The sequence below is a fragment of the Camarhynchus parvulus genome, chromosome 12 (genome assembly GCF_901933205.1).
Source record: "Camarhynchus parvulus chromosome 12, STF_HiC, whole genome shotgun sequence".
NCBI lineage: Eukaryota > Metazoa > Chordata > Aves > Passeriformes > Thraupidae > Camarhynchus > Camarhynchus parvulus.
In genome coordinates, this window is record NC_044582.1 from 15,413,848 (window position 1) to 15,432,045 (window position 18,198).

Consider the following 18,198-nt stretch of genomic DNA (forward strand, 5'->3'; position numbering starts at 1 on the left):
GCAGAGGCTCCGCGGTGCCGCCCCGCTGTCCCTGACACACGGCAGCGCTCCTGCCCGTGCCGGCACCCCGCACCCTCCTCCGCTGTGACCCAATTCCCGCAGTGACAAGCGCCGGGGGAGGCACAGGCGCCAACACTGGAGAGCTTTGAATCCTCCCCACAGCCCAGACCTCCTCTCCCCTCGTTCCCAGGTGGGAAACGAGGAACAAACGCTCAGCCCGAGCCAGGAAACCTGCGAGAGAACGCGGGCAGAGGCGCTGACCCCGCAGGGACACCGCGTACCTGAATAAAGGAAATTAGTCTGAATTTCACATTATCCACAACCCCATCGCTGCGGCGCATTTAGAAATAAACCAGCCCCTCGTACATAAATACCCACGGTACCACAAGACTTCAACTGGCACCGGTACCTGTATTCCAACTATATCTGGTATCTTCTACCTTAAGTAATACTTTCCTTTCACAGCACCAGGTTCACACCCACCCACCCTCCCCAGAATTATTTTTAAGTCTTTTCTCAAAGAGAACCAGAGCACACTGTTAGCGGAAAATTTTATTTTATGCTGACCCGTGCTTTTTACAGTTTATACATATTTTACAACTAGAAACCAAGGGGTTTAATTTCACTGTGATAACCATTTCACCTCTTATTAAGGATCATTATAGCCCTTAGTAAAATGTAAGCACATAAATTACAACATGTAGCAGGAAAAAAAAACCAACTAACCCTTCTTTCATGAGAATTTGACATGGGATTTTGAACATGGGCTCTTGAGCTCCTAAAGGAAGTGAGTACCAGAATAATCTACTCCTCATCCAAACCCACCTACATCCATGGAGGCCTCTCCATCAGCAATTCAGCTCCCTCTGAACACTACACTGAGTAACCCTGAAATAACATTTCTTCATACTTGCATATGCAGTGAAAATGAGAGCTAAATTAGTTGCTTTCAGAAGGAACGTTCTAAATTAATAAATTTACACAAAAGTGAGTACTAGAATTCTACCCTAATTCCTTTCATTTTGCATGTTACTCTTCTAGGCAGTCTCAGTAAGAGCAATGAATTAAGTGTGCCAAGCAGACATTAATGTTTCTTCAAAATAAAGATACAGTTAGATCAAAGATGAGCAAATCAGGATATTTTAAAGTCTATGTTACCTTCCAACAGCCACTTTGTTTTCTAAGGCTTTGATGATTAAGACACAGAAGGCCATCTGATTCTCAGGTGATATTAAAGATTGCACTACAAGGGAATATATAATCCAAAAATAATCAATACAAATATTTACATCTACTTTAGTAAAATTTAAAAATCTAATACCTTTTGTGTTTTTACATCTAAAACAGTTAATGCTGATTGCATGTTAAAATTCCCCTTTTACCTAAGCTCTTGTAAACAAGATAGCCCAAGACATTCTCAGAACAGTCAATCCTTCAGGACTATAAGATAATTTATTTTTCTTTGCTGCATTTGTCTGCCAAGGTCATAAAATAATGTGAAAACCAGGAAGCTATTGATTCGCTGTAGTAGACAAAAGAGAATTTCTAATCTTTGACCATCACAAAGAGCTGTTTTCTTAAGAAAAGGCTCAACTAACCCTTGTACATCATAATTCTAAATGAGTAAAATTCCAGCAAATGTTTTAATAGGGACTGATTTTTACTTAGGTTTGATTGGTCTGGGGTTTTCCAGAAACTTAGAGTAACCAACCATGCTTTAATATGAAGGCAAAGCATTAAATTCTGAGTTTTTTAGAAGAAAAATCGTACCACCATGGTTTCCAAAACTGAAATGAAGACAAGAGGGTAATTCCCTCCCACCTCCCAGTGAAAAACAAAATAAAAGGAAGGGAAAAAAGTATTTTTATTAAAGCAGTTAGAAGTTTCTATGACAGATGGGGAGTTAAAACAAATTTAAGTGTTCTGGCTCTATGGTTTTAATGAAGTCCTCACAGAGTAACTGCCTGAATCTCAAATCAGACTAGGATTTTCCATGAACATTCCCTTGCTTGTGTAACTTCAGTGAGGATAAATCCTGTTCTCCCAGTGAGGAATAAATCCTTAACACCCATAGTAAAATCATATTACCAAGAGGCATTTCTGCAGAAACAACTCCTCATCCTTCACATCCTTTGTGTGTCAGGCCACCAAATACCCAAGCAGGAAGAGTTCCCAAATTACAACGTGCACTGGTCTGGGAAAAAAACCTCTCCCGACAGAGGCACTGGTGTGATAAGCAAAGAATTTCAACTGCCCAGTATTTCACACGAGTAGCTTCTGAGATGCAGCAAAATATTTGCTCTCTGGAATGCAGAGAGGAAGACACAGCTCCTTCTCAGCATTCCCAAGGGTCCCATCCAAACATTTCCTCTGACATTACCAAAAATGCAGCTCAGCTCCAAGTCATGTGAGTGCTGTTTGGCCAATACCTTGCTTAAGGAATGGCATGAGAAATACTCTGCAGCCACTGGAGACTTGCTCTATTATTAAGCCACGGTTCAGTGTTACAAAAAGTCCAACCCTTGCTACTTATATAAAAGGAACCATGAGATCTGCAGCAATTTATTTTTAAAAAAGCAGTTTCCTGCATTTTTCTGAACTGTTCTAGCTACTGCTAAAAATCAGCTACTAAATCTAGAACAGATATTTAACAGCTGAGATTTCTGGTGTTAAAAGTTGAACACATTTATCATTACAAGCAGAGCTGCTGTCTCCAGATTGCTCATGAGAACACAAACAATATACAAGATGAAGCTGTAATTTGAAGTCTCATCTGAGTCTCACACTCTGCTTTAGAGGACTTAGTGTAAAGAAGTCAGACTAATCTGATTTGTCTAAGAATAATCACCCTGACATGTTCAGATGCTGTAAACACAAATCTAAGATTTTCCTGTCATAAAAATATCCACCCAGGTATGCTTCAGACAGCAAGTCCCTGCTACTTAGTTATTAAAAATTACCTGATGAGATTTTAGAAAAACTCATATGAACATTTGAGACAGACTTCTAAAGTGATTTTCACAGTTTTACAAAGATTATGAATCAAGGGCTGCTTTAGTACTACTCATGCCTTCCAGTGCTATGTCACAAGGTAACAATCAAAATTTCTGCTGTTTATGTAAAATGGCCCACCATTTAGCAAAAACTTAAATAAAGGGATGACTGAAGAAAAAAAATTAAATATTGCACAAATAATTTAACTGCAGACAGAACAGAACACTTAAAGCATTGATTCTTCTGTCAACATATGAACTCTATTATATAGTCACATTTTCTATAATACAGGGGTTTTTTACAGGACATTTAAATTCAGCATTTACATAAACAGTTATCTTTACAGTCTGTCACCATACAATGCTAACAGTTCCACGAGGAATTAATTTTGTCTTTGTTTTAAAAGTTCATCTATCTGAGTCTTGTACATGTTTTTCACATCTTCCAGATCCAGCCGGAGCTCCTCAGCCTCCTCTGCCTTCTCCCCATACATCTGGAGAATGGTGTTGTACCTCTGATCCAAATCCTGTAAGGATTTTAACACAGAGTTATCTCACTGGTTCTTATTCTCAGCTTCAAACAAGCTGCTGCTGGACAGTGTTTTACACTGCCAGGGGAAATAAGGCAGCACCACCTCATCAAAGTGTAACCACAGTGAAGCACTCAGTAAACTTCAAAAGTACTTTGTGCTTTGAATACAGTTGGATTTATATTCTAGATGTTAAAGGAAGATATTCCAAAGATCATAAAAAGAATTAGTGCTGGCTTCAGAGGACATTCTGAAACACCTTGAAGTTCAGTTGCTATAAGCATTAAAAACAGTTAGAAAACTGCACTGTTTTACTACAGGAATGACCAGCTTGGGAAATGTTTCATGAGAAAACTGAACATTCTGTATTCAAAAATTATTCCAAAATGTCTCAAGTATTTCAATTTAAATTCTTAAACATCCAATTTTTGGTCCTATTTCTATATATGTATCTCTACTGGACATATATTCAGCTTCTGAATCAACCTCATAAACCCATGCTATTTATCAAAAACCTTCCTCTACTAAAAAATCCAGTTCCAGATGAGTTCCTAAATGATAGAAACAAAAAATGGTTTCTCCCTTGTTTAGCACACAGTCTTATGCACAGCACACGTTTCCAACAACTGTTTTGAAGTGACTCCCTAACTATGGAGTGGGCACTTTTAGATTCTACTATATATAAAATTAAAAAAAAAAACACACCAAAAACCAGGCTCTTCAGTCACTTATGCTTAGAGACAGATTTGAATACATTCCTAAACTGATAGGACTACTCCTAAAGAAATGCAATTATCTACATTTTGCTATGGATTTACACCAGAAATGCACTTACCTTTAACTGTGTGCGTAATTTGGGTATTTCCTTCACTTTCTCTTCAAGTTCATCATTTTGATTTGTTAATTTAACCAGCTCTTCTGCCATTATTGATCGAGTTTTCTCCAGGTTTCCAATTTCCAGCTAGGGTAAACACACATAACAAGGAGGAGAAGGAAAGAATTCACTGTAGTTATAAAACACCATATCAAAATACAAGTGATTAAGGCTTATTCTTAACCAGACTGTGTAACAGCACATCTCAGATCCACTCTCACTTTCTTTTCAAATCTCAAATTTTCTGTTCTGGATATTCTACTTTTCAGACAGATAGGTTTTCTGGATAGGTCCTTGCCAAAACAAAAAAGGAAGCAACAAATTCTTCTTGTGCTCATCCCTACAGAGCTGTGCTGGTTCACAGAATTCTTGTAACATACACCAGACTTTCTGAAAAGATACCTGTAGATGTGAAATCTCTCCTTCTCTTAGTTTTAGCTGTGACTGAAGGTTTTCAATTACACTTGAACCTGATCCCATCCTTATTGCATCATAGAGATTGCTGCCACTGGTAGTTATTGGTCCAAACGAGTGATCATGAGGATCATCCTACAAACAGAAGGTTAGAGAAGCTGAAAATTAGACAAAAACATGACCATTTTGAAATCTTCCCTCTCCTAAATATGACACAATTTAAGTTTTAAAATTACACTGTGCTAGGTAAGCATTTCAATGCTTAAAGCTTGTTTTCAAAACAAAAGCTGGAGGTGAATAGGTACAATTTTGGGATAGCTCCCTACTGGCAAGTTCTCCTGACACTTCCACAGGTGCCATTTAACACTGGACTGACAGAGGAGGAGCAGCAGCAGCAGAGGACAGCAGTCAGTGATGCTGCCCAGGGAGCAGAGCTGTGCCCTAAACCAGGAGTGCAAGTAAAAATAAATCAATTGTATGTTTTACAGTCACAGACATCTTGCAAGCAGATTTTAGATGTTTCTGCACAGGATGTTACCTTGTCCAAGGCCAATACACTCTTGAAGAGTCATTTTCTCTGTTACTAGAAGTTCTTGAGGAGGAAAGTAAGTGGTGTGTCAAGAAGAAAAAAGCCATTATAGGTGATCTATCCTACCTGTGAGAGGAAAGAGGTCTGAAGACCTGCCATGTCCGCCCCACTTATGGAACTGGAGCGGGACATTGATGGTGTACTTGATACAGTTTCAACTGTGAATGACTTTCGGTCCTTAAAAACAAAGACATCCAATATCACCAGTTGGAAAAAGAAAAAACCTTCACAACAGGCTAAAAGAAATTCTATAAATAGCCTCCCTTTTTCCACCAACAACCATAGAACACTATATGATAGATTTTCTACTTGCCCCATACCTAAAACATATGAAAGTTCAACAGCAAAGAACTTCTGTGCTGTTACACAGCCTATCTTCAAGATCTTGCACCTTTCAGAAAATTAAGACAGAAGCTGCAAATTACACCAAGAAAAGGTTCTCTTTCAAGAGAGACTCAGAGGCATTATGTATATCCAAATGTATCACAGAATGAAAATCTCACATGCAGAAGAACATCTCTTAGAATGAATGTAAAGACCTTTTTCTTCTTTTTAAATAAATATGGATTAAATTCCAGGATTTTTCACATGCTAATAATTTATTGGTACCATTTCAAAACAGACTGGCCCTTTTTTCCAGTCATCATCTACAAGCATGCTAACCTCTGAAGGGGAAAGCACTTAGATTTTAGGACTGGAGACAGTAACAAACAAACAACAGAAATAGTTTTACTGAATACTAACTGCTAATTAGTGGTAATGAATTTAATGACTATTGAGGATTGTTCTGTGACTTGTGACTTCAGCTGGAAAGCATGTGGAACATTACACACTGAAACAAAACAGGAATTCAGTGGAAGCAATGCTGGTAGTCTGAGCAAAGGAAACAAGTAGCGTCAGAAGAAAAAGGACCCAAGAGTGCTCAAAGAACACAGAGGATTGAGACAACAATCCTCAGGTTAAATAGACTCATACTCAAAACTTATTTCACTGAGTCTAACACAACACCTATTTCACTGGAAAGATACTGCCAGGCACTAAAGGTTTCAGGTATAGACGTCTACTAAAATAAAGACAATATCAGTAAAACTTATAAACGTTAGGTTTTGGCACCTTCTCCTTTGCTGCTTCTTGGACAAGAACAGCCTTCTTCCTCTCCTGTTCAACCTTCATCTTCTCCATTTCTAACTGAGTAGCCAGCAGTGCCTGCAAAGAGAAATACAAACTGTTAATCTCCTAGCTCAGATTTGAAGCATAACAGAGATTAAAGCTGAACTAGGCAATACCTTTTCTTTCTTTGCGTCTTCCAAGGTTTTTGCATACTCATCTTTGAGCCCTTCTAGTTCAACCTCATACCTACAGGGAGAAAGGAAAGAGGTATAGTTAATAAATAAGTATTCTCCATTCTATTCACTGTAGATTCAGGCACCTTTAAAACAAACACAGCTGTAAGGCTACAAAATGTTATCAATGTAACACAGTGTAATCTTAAAAATGAAACAAAGTATCAATATTTTTGTAGCATTGTGCCAACACGTTGCGCAATCATATCAACACCCCATTTCACTACATTAAAAAGAAATGCTGTTAACCAAAACTCACCTGCTGTTCTCATTTTCCATTTTCTTCAATTTGTTTCTCTCCACTTCCAGCTGAGCCTGAAGACGGGTATTTTCTTGCCTTAAGAGACTATTTTGAGATTCAGAAGAAGACATCTGAATTTTATTAGCAAGAAGTTCCTCTGTAGCAGCCCGTTCTCTCTCAGCAGCTGCAGCTAGAAGAGTTTGAGACTCCCCTAAATAGTAAGAAAAAACATGGAATTTAACCTTTTTTGATCAAATATCTAGATATCAGCCACTTATATATCAAAATTGAATTTTAGATTTTTTTTAATATGCAACTAGTCTTTCTTAAAAAATACATCTTGTTTTCTTTTGTAAAGGAAATTAAATCTTTTCCACACACAGAGGATCAAAGCAATGCAGAATGAACAGATTTCAGACTCTTTCAGAATGCAATATACAACTACAGATTGCTTCCAGAAAGGAAATAATTTCTTTGGGTCCACCTTTGGGCTTTTAATGTCTTTTTTCATTTAAAACAATAAGTTACTACTGTATCAAATAATATATGTATCATCACCTATGCAGGTAAGTGATATGTATCATCATACAATATATGTACATATATTTATAATATAATACAATACAATAGCATCATAATATGATGATACAGTATGTATATCATCACCTAGTCAGGTAAGTGATCCAAACTTTACAATTGGGAATCTCAGCATCAGGCTGGAATACCTTCAGTGTCTCAATGCCCTTAGATGCTGTAAGGACATGTACACCTCACAATCTTATGTTACAGAGTGTTTTACAGTGGATTACCTGTCCAAGAACCTTGGCATAACCCCCCCAGACCATTTCCTTACAGGAAAGCATTTGGTGCTCATCACTCCTGATCCACCATCTACACTTTGGGCAAGTGTTAATTAAGCCCTTTACATTTACCTTCCCACATCTCACATCTTCACCCAGAGCCTCCCAGCTCAGCAGAAGCTCAACCATCTTACCCAGCCTGTCAGAAAGGTTTTTCTCCAGTTTCTCCCAAGCAGAGGTCTGTGCTCCCAGTGTGGCCTGCAGGTTCTCTATCTGCCTCAGCAGGGGCCGTGTAGCAGAAGTCACACTTTGGCTCAGCTCTTGGTTCCTGCTCTCTGCTTCTTGAAGTCTCTGAAATCACAAATCCAATATAATTTAAATCATATGATGGATTGAAAGATTCACACAGAGTTCATCTAAATAAATAGCAGCTGCTTTACATTCTAAGATTACTGCTTTACAATCTAATGTTCATGTGCTTCAAACTCAAAGTAAAGTGTGATATTCCAAGAGAGAAGTTAAACAGTTTTAGAAACATAATAAAACAAGGGCCCAGAAATTCCCGAGCTCTGGATATAATTTGAAACGTTTTGGCAACCATCTATATTCTGGCCCTTAAGAGCAATAAAAATTTTCTTAAGAAGCAGATAAAGAGTCATTCAGAAGTGCATTTGCCAACAATTTTAGACAACTATCACAGAATTAATGCCTGTATTTTGTCTCGTGTTAAAAAAGGACAGCATTCTATTTAAGAGGCATCATAAAAAACTAAGACAATTTTTTCCACTATGTGACTTAAAAAAACATTTCCATCAATATTTTTATTGCTCCTCTGTAAAGGACAACCACTGCAGGTAACAAGGAAAATAAAGCTTCTCTTTCAGGCTGCTCATGTCATGGTAGCATTTTATTTTTGGGTTTTTAGAAGTCCTCCTTGCAGATGCAAGTGGGCATCATCTGTTTGTCACAGTACCTGTTGTAGTTCACCAATTTCCTGCCGTAAATAATCTTCTTTTCTTGCTGCCTGCTGCTCTGCACGTTGCAGTGCCAGCCTCAGGTCTGCCACCTAAATAAACAAGAAATTGTTACTAAACTCTTGCCAAAAGTTATATCATCACCTATTCCTTGCCACACCATTTTCAAACAGTAATATGTTTGTTTACAAGTAAAGGCTTCATTTTTGCACGCACAGAAATAGTTACACTGATTTATTTATCACTAAAAATTCTAACAGCTAAGAGTACCACAAACCTAACATAGAGTCTGTCAAAGTAATTTCATCTAGACAAGTAAAATTATAAGTATTTCTAAATAAAATTAGTATTTTAAAGGTTAGCACAACCACCCCTTAATATGGAACAAGTTCCATGGGGAAGAAATCCTCTGTGTATTTGCTAAGTACACAAAAACGAGTTCCACCAGGTCCATTACATCAGGTGTACACAGCAGCTCAGTGCAGTCACCTGCTGAATTACAGAGTTTATTACTGCATTTCAGACCCACCTGGATTGCCAAAGCTTCCTGCTGCTGTCGAGCCTCCTCCTGGGCCTTTTCCAGTGCTAACCCAAGCTCTTCCTTGGCCTTCATCTCCCGACTCAGGGCTGCTTCCTGAGCCTCACTGTCCTTTGTAGCATTAGCTTTATGAAGATCTGCAAGTTCCCTGAGGAGAAAGAACCAAAGAAATAAACAAACCCCAGTACATTTAAATGCCAAGAGCAACTTGGAAAGTAACTTTGTTACATTTAAATATTTCACAAGCATTGCACAAGAAAGAGCCACAATCTGAAGGGGTGATTGCTTTGCTTACTTGTACGCACTGTCGAGTGCTGCCTGCACACTCCTGTTCCTTTCTTCAAGTTCCTCCACTTCTGCCTGAAGTTTAGTAAGGTCCTTTTCTTGTCTCTCCACAACACTGTTCAGTTGTTTAATGCTGTCTCGATGCTGCTTCTCAAGGTCTTCCTTACCATCAAGCACCTGTCAGTGCACACAAGAAACGTGACACAAACCTCAGGACATGGGGCTGACAACATTGCCTGAGGACAGTGACAACAGTGGCAACCAATTAGGGATAAAAAAAAGTGGCTGAACCCATCTAACACTTGGCAGAAAGAGAAAGGTTTTGCTTCCCTGCCTTGCCCAGAGGAGGGAGCTGCTCTTCACCACAGCTTCACACAACTCCACATCCTGGGTCTGAAATTTGTCAGTTCTTGACTCAATTACTGTCCAAATTTTGGTGGTACAGGTTTTCCAGCTCACATGGTAACAGCAATACAAGTGCAAACTGAGAAGATCCCTCGGAGGATCTGCAGCTGAGAAGATCCCTCACTGCAGTTTTACAAGGAATACACACATAAATCACAACTCCGTGCTCCAATAATGTGAAATGGTGAGACCCTGGCTCAGGCTGCCCAGAGAAACTGAGACTACCCCATCCCTGGCAGTGTCCAAGGCCAGGCTGGATGGGGCTTGGAGCAGCCTGGGATAGTGGAAGGTGTCCTGCCCATGGCAGGGGATGGAACTGGATGGGCTTTAGGGTCCCTTCCAACCCAAACCATTCTGGGATTCTGTGAAATAGAGAAGTCTCCAGAAAATAAAAAAATGTCAATTTATCAAGAGCCCTCCCAAAAGGCAATTTTGCACATAATATAAAAAGCTTTAAAAAAAAATCAACAAATATCTCACCTGTTTTAAATGCTGCAACTCCTCTTCCATTTCCTTGATCTTTTTGCTCTGTTTTGTGTTAATATTTTCTCTCTCTTTCTCTTTGGCTCTTAATTTCTTAATAATGTTGGAATTCTGCAGCTGCTGCTTGGAAAGCTTTTCTCCTGTGAAGAAATTGAACACGAAGCCAGTGCATATTGGTGATATTCTATGGATTCTCTCTATTCACACCAAATTTGCTCTTTAGTCCCATGAAAATAATACTTCAGTAAATATGGAAACACTTATAATTTTTCATGCAAGTTCTTAAATTTAAATATATCTTATCCTGAGATACCCTTGCTACACTGAGCTACAGTGAGAGAGGATAGGATGTAAAAGGCTTTGAAAATAAAGCAAGTGAGGTGAGCTCATCATGTAAGAAAAAAAAATATCTTCTCATTTAGTATCTATATTTCAATTCTAAAATTAAAAAGTATTAAAGGAGACACTGTAGAAATGCCATGGACAATGCCTCATTAGACTTCTTCTGAATGGAACATGGAATGCTGTTCTGCACATGCTGGTTTTATCTCTCAGCATCTTTTCCTGCATCTTGCAGGAATCACCTCTCCAGCCACCTGCACCTGCCTGACCCCTCCTGTTACTCTCTGCTATTCACTAAATGCTTAAAACATTCAGAAACATCCAACATGCTTCAAATTTAGCACTTTTTACCCACACAAAGAAGGCCTGTGTGCAAGGCCACTACATTTCAAACTATTCTACACATTTTTACTACCCAAAAAAAAAGTTAATTCTCACCTTCCTCCATTAATCCTTTGATTTGCTCTTCTTTTTCTTTCAATAATTCAGCAGTTTCATTGGTATTAAGTCTAGTAGCCAATTCCTCTTTAACAGTCTTCACTTCCTAAATAATAGGATAAAATACTGTTTATTAAAATACATGGAGGGAAAAACACAGAGTTATACCGATCACCTTTTCCTTCTGCCCTTCCTCTCACAAGACTTTGCTTGGAAAACAATTTAGGTTGGAAGGGAACTCTGGAGATTATCTGATCAAAACAGATTGCTCAGAGCCTTATTGCAGCAAGTTTTAAAAACCTCCAAGGATTGAAACTCTGTAAATCCTGTGTTCAATTTGTTCTAACTTCCCCATCCATTCAATTTTCTTGAAACTTTTGCAACAGAGAAAAATCAACCTGTCCTATTCACACGTAGCTACTGAATAATTTTTATAATTCAACTCACTGCTGTGTCAACACAGTGACAAACAGCTGAAAAATATTTGGTTTTCAGTCAGATTTGAGTTTCCTTTCTGCATTAAGCTAGAGAAATGAAATGCTGTGACACCAGGTCAAGAACATTTAAAGCCCATAAACTTTGCTGCTGTAGATTTCTTTGCTTGTTCCAAATCAATCTGCCATCAGCCCTTAATTTTCCTCCCAGCTAATCCTCTAAAGAAGCCATTCCCATTCTTTACCCCTTCCTCACATCCCCAGGCCATTCTCTCTCACCAATGCAAATACATATCTGGTACAAGGTGAATGAGAGCACATTAAATCTCTTTTTTTTCCCAATTAAATGAGTTCCCCAAGCTGGTTCACAGCATGGATGCAAGAACACAGATTTGAACACCAAGCAACCTGGATGGCTGGAAACAGCTCATGCTTTTCCCTGGGTTAATATTGTTTTTCCTCAAGAAATTCAATTGTGTCATAAACTAATAAATATTAATTTAATAAAAAAAGCCAAATCACCTTTTTAGCTGCATCTCTCTCTTTGCAGGCTAGTTGGAGCTTCTTCTCAGCATCTGCAATTCGCTGAGCAAACTCCTCTTTAAGAGATGAAAGGCTGCTGCTCTCTTCTTTCATTCTAAACATTTCACTGCATTTAAAATGAACATTTCAGAACAATTGCATGGGTATGTGACACTCCAAAAAGTTTGCAACAAGTTGTCTTAAATGCTTTTAAGAAGTACTTGTATTACACATGATAAGCTAAAGTCAAAAAACCTCACATCTGTATCAGAAGTCCTAAGCAAAGATCTTTATCAATTCAGCAGTTTACCCATGAAAACAACTAAGTGCTTGATTTATCTTAAATGTTTTGCTCCTAGAAAAAGTCCTTTTTAGTTAACCATACTCTGTATCATACAAAGGGTAAATTAATTAATCTATTTTTTAAGTTAGGATCAATTTGGTCATTAAACAGCATCATATATCTGTAAATTTTATAACTCTATACTTGATCAGTGAGCTGGTAAATACAGCTTTCCACTTTTTCCCCTTTTAACTTCAACCAAATTAAATAATAATTTCAGGTTTTCTCCTACAACCAGCCCTTCTTCCATACCTTCACTGCCTACATTTTAGTCAACAAAGTTGACTATTTACCTAGTAAATCAGGTTCCTCCCCCTGTATCAAGAAAGTCAGTCTCTCTTAATAGCTGAATCCGGTCTTACAATAAAGATCTTTATTAGCAACCAAGACTGATTCTCCACATTTGTCATTCTTACTGCTTGCTTACCTGAAAAATCTTTCTCCAGCCCCTCCCAAAAGAGATTTTGGCTCCAAGAAATAACATGTCTTTAAAAAATCCCATCACAGCACATGCCATCACTATTGCCACCTTTCCCAAACAGTGCACATCCCTTGTAACCTTTGCTCCAGTCATAAAGCTTCTTGTTTTATCTATTGTCTAAGATTTTATTACAGCAAAGTCACAGTTACAGCACTGGGTGTATTTTCATACTTACTCTTTGAGGTTATCATAAGCTTCTTCCAAGCGAGCCCTCTCTTTACTAGTGCTTAATAACTGTATTTCCCTCTTCTCCAGCTTCTCAGTTAGGGCATCAATCATCTGGAGAAGGTTTTATAGATACAGATCAGATTAATGGGACAATTCAAACACAAGAGGGGCAGGCTTTCCCTTCTCCCCCCTCCTATTCCCTCACAAGACTATTTAAAATTGAACTGATCAATGTTTCAGGAATTTGGGGTAGAAGTCAGTGAGGATTTTCATGTTTCTGCCACACACCTGAACAGAAAGACAACTGTTTTCTACAGGTGTAGAAATCCTATTAAATCAGCACATGTAGCTCAAGTAAGCTCCCCAACAAAATCATCAACTCTGATACAGCTTAATTATACATGAAATTTTTAACTAGAGCTGATAATCTATAAAACTATGGCTTACATTAAGCATTAAGACTCCTAATGTTCTTTACAGAATAATTTCTATAGGAAGGTCCCCTCTGTGAAACATTAGCACAAAGCAGCAGAAGAGCCTCAGATGAGGGAAGTAAACTTTCACTCAAGGTCAAAAGTTCTTAGCTCATATCCTCAAAACAATTTCTTAATAACAAGTTTTGGAAAGTTGAACATAGATAACAAAAGCACAAGAAAATATACAAATGTAAACACCAAAGAACTAAAATAACACATTTGACTTATTAGGCTTCCTGTTTGCCACCCCTACTCACAATTCACATCATTGACAACCAGGTGGGTCAGGTGAAACCCACAAGTATCTGATCAGAAATTTTACCAATACTGTTCCACTGCAGGATATCAGGGACAGTTTTCTACAGGGTCAGATAGTTCAGCATCGATTAATTCATTCAAATAAGCTGATATAAGAGATACAGGACAATGTAAGGAAATGTCAGGAGTCTCATTTGCAACTAAAAGCTGTGTTTGCAATACATGTTTTAGTTACCTTTTTAAGCTCTTGCTTTTCAGTGTCCTCTTCTACCAATGGTTCCCCAGCATCCTGCTGGGGCTCGGCCTCCTCCTTCACAACCTGTTCTTCAACAGTTTGCACAGCAGCAATCAAAACAACATCTGGCTGCTCAGAATTAACAGGGGTTGCACTTCTGCCACTCTCTTCCATCTCAGCTTCCTCAGCATGTAGCACAGGAGCATCATTCAAGTTTTCAGATTTATTTTTCAGGGCGTCAACCGTTTCTGTCTTTGGCACGGAAGGACTGACGGTGACAGACGCTGAAGCAGAAGCCCTGCCTGATAACTCATCATCTGAATTTATTTCACTGACACTCCTGCTGTCCAAGGACTGCACACTGAATGAATCAATTCTTTCAAAAGCATCCGAGGAGCCACAGCTCTCAGTCATTTTCTGGAAGTCATCTAAGCGATTATAATCCGCACAGGCAGACGTGGACAGGAGCTGGAATGACGTCTGCATGAGGTGGAGGCTGGATTTGGAATCTGCAGCTTCTTGTCTGGAACTTACTGAGCTCTCACTTATCACACTTTCGTGGTCCAGAACTTCAATATCACTGGTTGTGGAAGTGCCTGAGGAGAAGGTGCTGATGGGAGGTGATGGGGTGTTGCTTTGTCTGTCCTCAGTCTTTCTCTCCTTCCCTTCCAAACCCAGGTCTTTCGTGCCTGCTCTAAGGGGCTGAGAAGTGCCCTCGGGCGCACCTGCTGCTCCATCCCCTCCTACACTGGATTTTTCAGTAGGAGAATCGTCAGGTTCCTCAAAAGTTAGAGCAGACACCTTTTTGTCAGTAACTTCGTTTGTGCTTGCTTCATGCTGGGCATCAGACTGAAGCACAGCATTCTCTTCTAATTTCTCCTTGGGAATATCAAGGCTTTTCAAGTCCAGGACAGCTCCAGAGGAATCCTTGACCTCTGCCTCTGCTGCCACTGGCCCTTCCAGCTGACTGGAGTGTTGAGACTCCTTTAAAGTGCTTTTCACCTCCTCTTTGGGTCGCTGTGATTTGGCTGGAGGTTTGGACACGACTGGGTTTTTCTGTATACTCTGAACATCTGTTGGGGAGAGAAAGGCACTGAAGAAGTTTTCAGATTCATCCACAACCGTCCTCCTCACAGGCTTTGTGATGGCTGTGGGTGATACTGGCTGATTCTGGGGTTCTGTAGTTGAGTTCAAGCCCCAGGAAGACGTGTCCCATCCTCCACTTTTGAGAGAATTTGTTCCTAAAAAAAAAAAGGAAAAAAGAGAGATAGGCAAAAAAACCCTACTTTGAAAGCCAGAGGCAAAAGCAAATGTGGCCTCCTGCTTCCCTACAGTGAAAGGAGTCCAGGCAAAACAACATGAAAAGCTGTAGTTAGGAGAATTATACTGATTAAAAAGCAGGAAAAAATTACAAGGTCTTAAAAGTTATCTGCAAGTAACACATAAACACTTCACACACCATTACAGAAAACAGAGGGGAAAAGCTTTAAGTATTTGCAGCATTTACACTGTGAGAAGGGTTCCTGCCCTTCAGTTTCTGACAAGACTTCATTTTTCCTCATATACCAAGCATCAGCATGGAGCTGACAACAAAAATCAGCAGCAGCCCAGCTGAGAATTTTCCTCTTCTGTAGAGAAATACTGAATTGTTCAGTTCTGAAGCTGCCCTAAAACCACATCAACAATTCCAATTATTGTATTTCTTGCAGGTTTTCCAGGACTTGTCAACGGCAAGAATAAGAATTTCAGCATCAAATTTCAGAAGCATGTGAAGTAAGAAAGAGAAATCAAAAAACAGCATTCAATTTTGTACCTACAAACAATCTGGGTAACATAACTATTTCAGGCTATTTAAAACCAAACTCACTCTATACAGCAGCATCTATTAAAAACACTGAGTTACAATATTTAAAGCTGCCTTCTACTTTCAGAACAGTTGATAGCTGTTGGCCTCAAATCTCAAATCCAGATAATTACTGTTTTCCTTGCCCAAAATACTACAAACATGTGATTTATTACAAGCATCTGACTTATTGCTACCTTGTCCATGATTCAACAGCTTCAGAAAAAGCTCTGAGTTAACTGTAACATTCAGAACATATTTTGACATCTCTTAAGAAGGTTTTCCCTCAAAACCAGATGCAGTCTGATCTTTGCTGCTCTTCTTACAAACTACCATAAATACTATGATATAAATAAAATTTTAAAAATGGTCAGACAAACTAAAGCTTTGAGAAATTAAGCATGACAGAGTTTTCTATAAACAATTTCTGCATTTTAAGATGGCACCAAACTACTTACATGACTGCCAAGCCCTCAAAGGGACAAAGACATCCCAAACTGACCTTTGCTGAGCAACCAACCTGGAAAACATTTTCAGTCCCTACAGCTTTCAGTTTTTAGAAATCTCACTCTGCTATGGCTTCACCTGGAAATAAACTCCTCCTCCTCCTCCAAATACACATAGTTTTTCTAGATATAGCTGTAGAAATGACACTGATTCCAGATGACTTCATTTCCCATATGTTTATTATTATTTTGGGGGGAGTTTCTAATATGAGGGCTCCTTTTTGCTCTCTCCCTTCCAAACAGCAGCTTAGGGCTGACCATTCCTTCAGGCTCTCCATTAGCACACACACAGGGGAAACACTTCCTCATAGCCATGACAACTTTTCCACCAGCACATTCCTTTCGACAGATGTTGCAGGATTATGAACTGGAAGCCACGAAAAGTGGAAATTTCATTTGGTTCACATGGACCAGACTTTCAGCTTCTACTCTGCCCCTCCTGTTGCAAAGACCGAATCCACGCAAGCGTCTGAAAAGATCATTATTTCCCCTTTAATATTACTGAGGTTTTACCAATTACTAGCCCCTCAGAAAACAAATATAAATAAATAACGCCTGGAGAAGCAGGGATATGAAGCTCAGTGCTACCCAATGCGATAAAAGCAGGACACTGGTGACACCAGCCAGGCTCTGAGCTGAGCCTGCCCCGGCTCCGTGTCGGTGTCCCCCGGCACGGGAGGGAGCGGAACGTGGATTATTAAACCACAGGGGGCTCTGAATTATAAAAACCGGGGCGTCGTTGGACGGGGGGGCGGTTAAACCTCCCCAGGGTAAGGGAGAGACAGCGGAGGAGGCGGGCGAGGCTCGGCACGGCGGCCGGGCCGAGCCCTTACCGTCACCGTAGTCGGGGATGACGGCGTCGGGCCAGGGGGTCTCCTCGGCCTGGATGTCCAGCACCCGGTCGATGGACTTCTGCGCCTGCGACAGCGCCTGCTTGGCGAAGCTGGACAGCTGCGAGGCGTTGAACCAGCTCATCCTCGGCGGCTCCGCAGCGCCCGTTCCCCGCGGCTGCCCCCGCTGCCGGCGGGGCCGGCGGGCTGGGCTGGGCCGGGCCGGGCGCGACGCTGAGGGAGGGAGCGGAGCGGAGCGGAGCGGAGCGAGGGCCCCGCGCAGGCGCCGCCGGATCCACGTCGCACCCGGGCCCGGCGCAGCCGCGTCCGGCCCGGCGCGTCCGGGAGGCGGGGCCGGGGCACCGCGCCCGCCCTCACAGCGCCTCCGGAGCGGGGCAACGCTGAGGCTCAGGGCTGCAAGGGACCTAAACACCGTCCGGCTCCAGTCCCTGCCATGGTACAGACACCTTCCGCTCCAAGCCCCAAATGACCCGGCCTGGAGCACTTCCAGGGGTGGGGCAGCCACAGCCTCTCTGGGCACCCTGTGCCAGGCCCTCACAACCCTCACAGGAAAGAATTTCTTCCGAGTATCTAGCCCAAATTTCCCCTTTTCCAATTTGTACCCATTCCTCCTTGTCCTATTCCCCTATTTTCCCTTTTTCAATTTGTACCTATTTCTCCCTGTCCTATTTCCCCTCGTTCAATTTGTACCCATTACTCCTTGTCCTATTCCCCTATTTCCCCTCATTCAATTTGTACCCATTACTCCTTGTCCTATCCCTGTATTTCTCGCCTCGTTCCATTTGTACTCATTAATCCTTGTCCTTTTAAACTATGCAGTTCATCGTTTAAA

General features: G+C 40.5%; 1 protein-coding gene across 1 annotated transcript; it reads right to left on the reverse strand.

Annotated features, from left to right (window-relative positions):
- Positions 1-548: 548 nt before the first annotated feature.
- TMF1 (TATA element modulatory factor 1) lies at positions 549-17,633 on the reverse strand. The gene is made up of 17 exons (XM_030956849.1): positions 17,349-17,633; positions 14,167-15,407; positions 13,205-13,308; positions 12,206-12,332; positions 11,250-11,355; positions 10,467-10,609; positions 9,592-9,758; positions 9,288-9,444; positions 8,758-8,850; positions 7,979-8,135; positions 7,003-7,195; positions 6,687-6,756; positions 6,514-6,606; positions 5,467-5,577; positions 4,800-4,946; positions 4,359-4,484; positions 549-3,520 (listed from the first exon to the last, which is right to left on the reverse strand). The coding sequence occupies exons 1-17, from the start codon at positions 17,488-17,490 to the stop codon at positions 3,377-3,379; spliced, it is 3,321 nt and encodes a 1,106-aa protein (XP_030812709.1). The 5' UTR covers positions 17,491-17,633; the 3' UTR covers positions 549-3,376.
- Positions 17,634-18,198: the final 565 nt, after the last annotated feature.

Coding starts and splice junctions, on each gene's coding strand:
- TMF1 (XM_030956849.1), bottom strand. CDS start 17,490: ATGAGCTGGTTCAACGCCTCGCAGCTGTCCAGCTTCGCCAAGCAGGCG. Junction 8,136..8,757: donor AAATTGGTGAACTACAACAG/GTACTGTGACAA, acceptor TTGTGATTTCAG/AGACTTCAAGAAGCAGAGAG. Junction 6,607..6,686: donor AAGACGCAAAGAAAGAAAAG/GTATTGCCTAGT, acceptor TTCTCTTTGCAG/GCACTGCTGGCTACTCAGTT.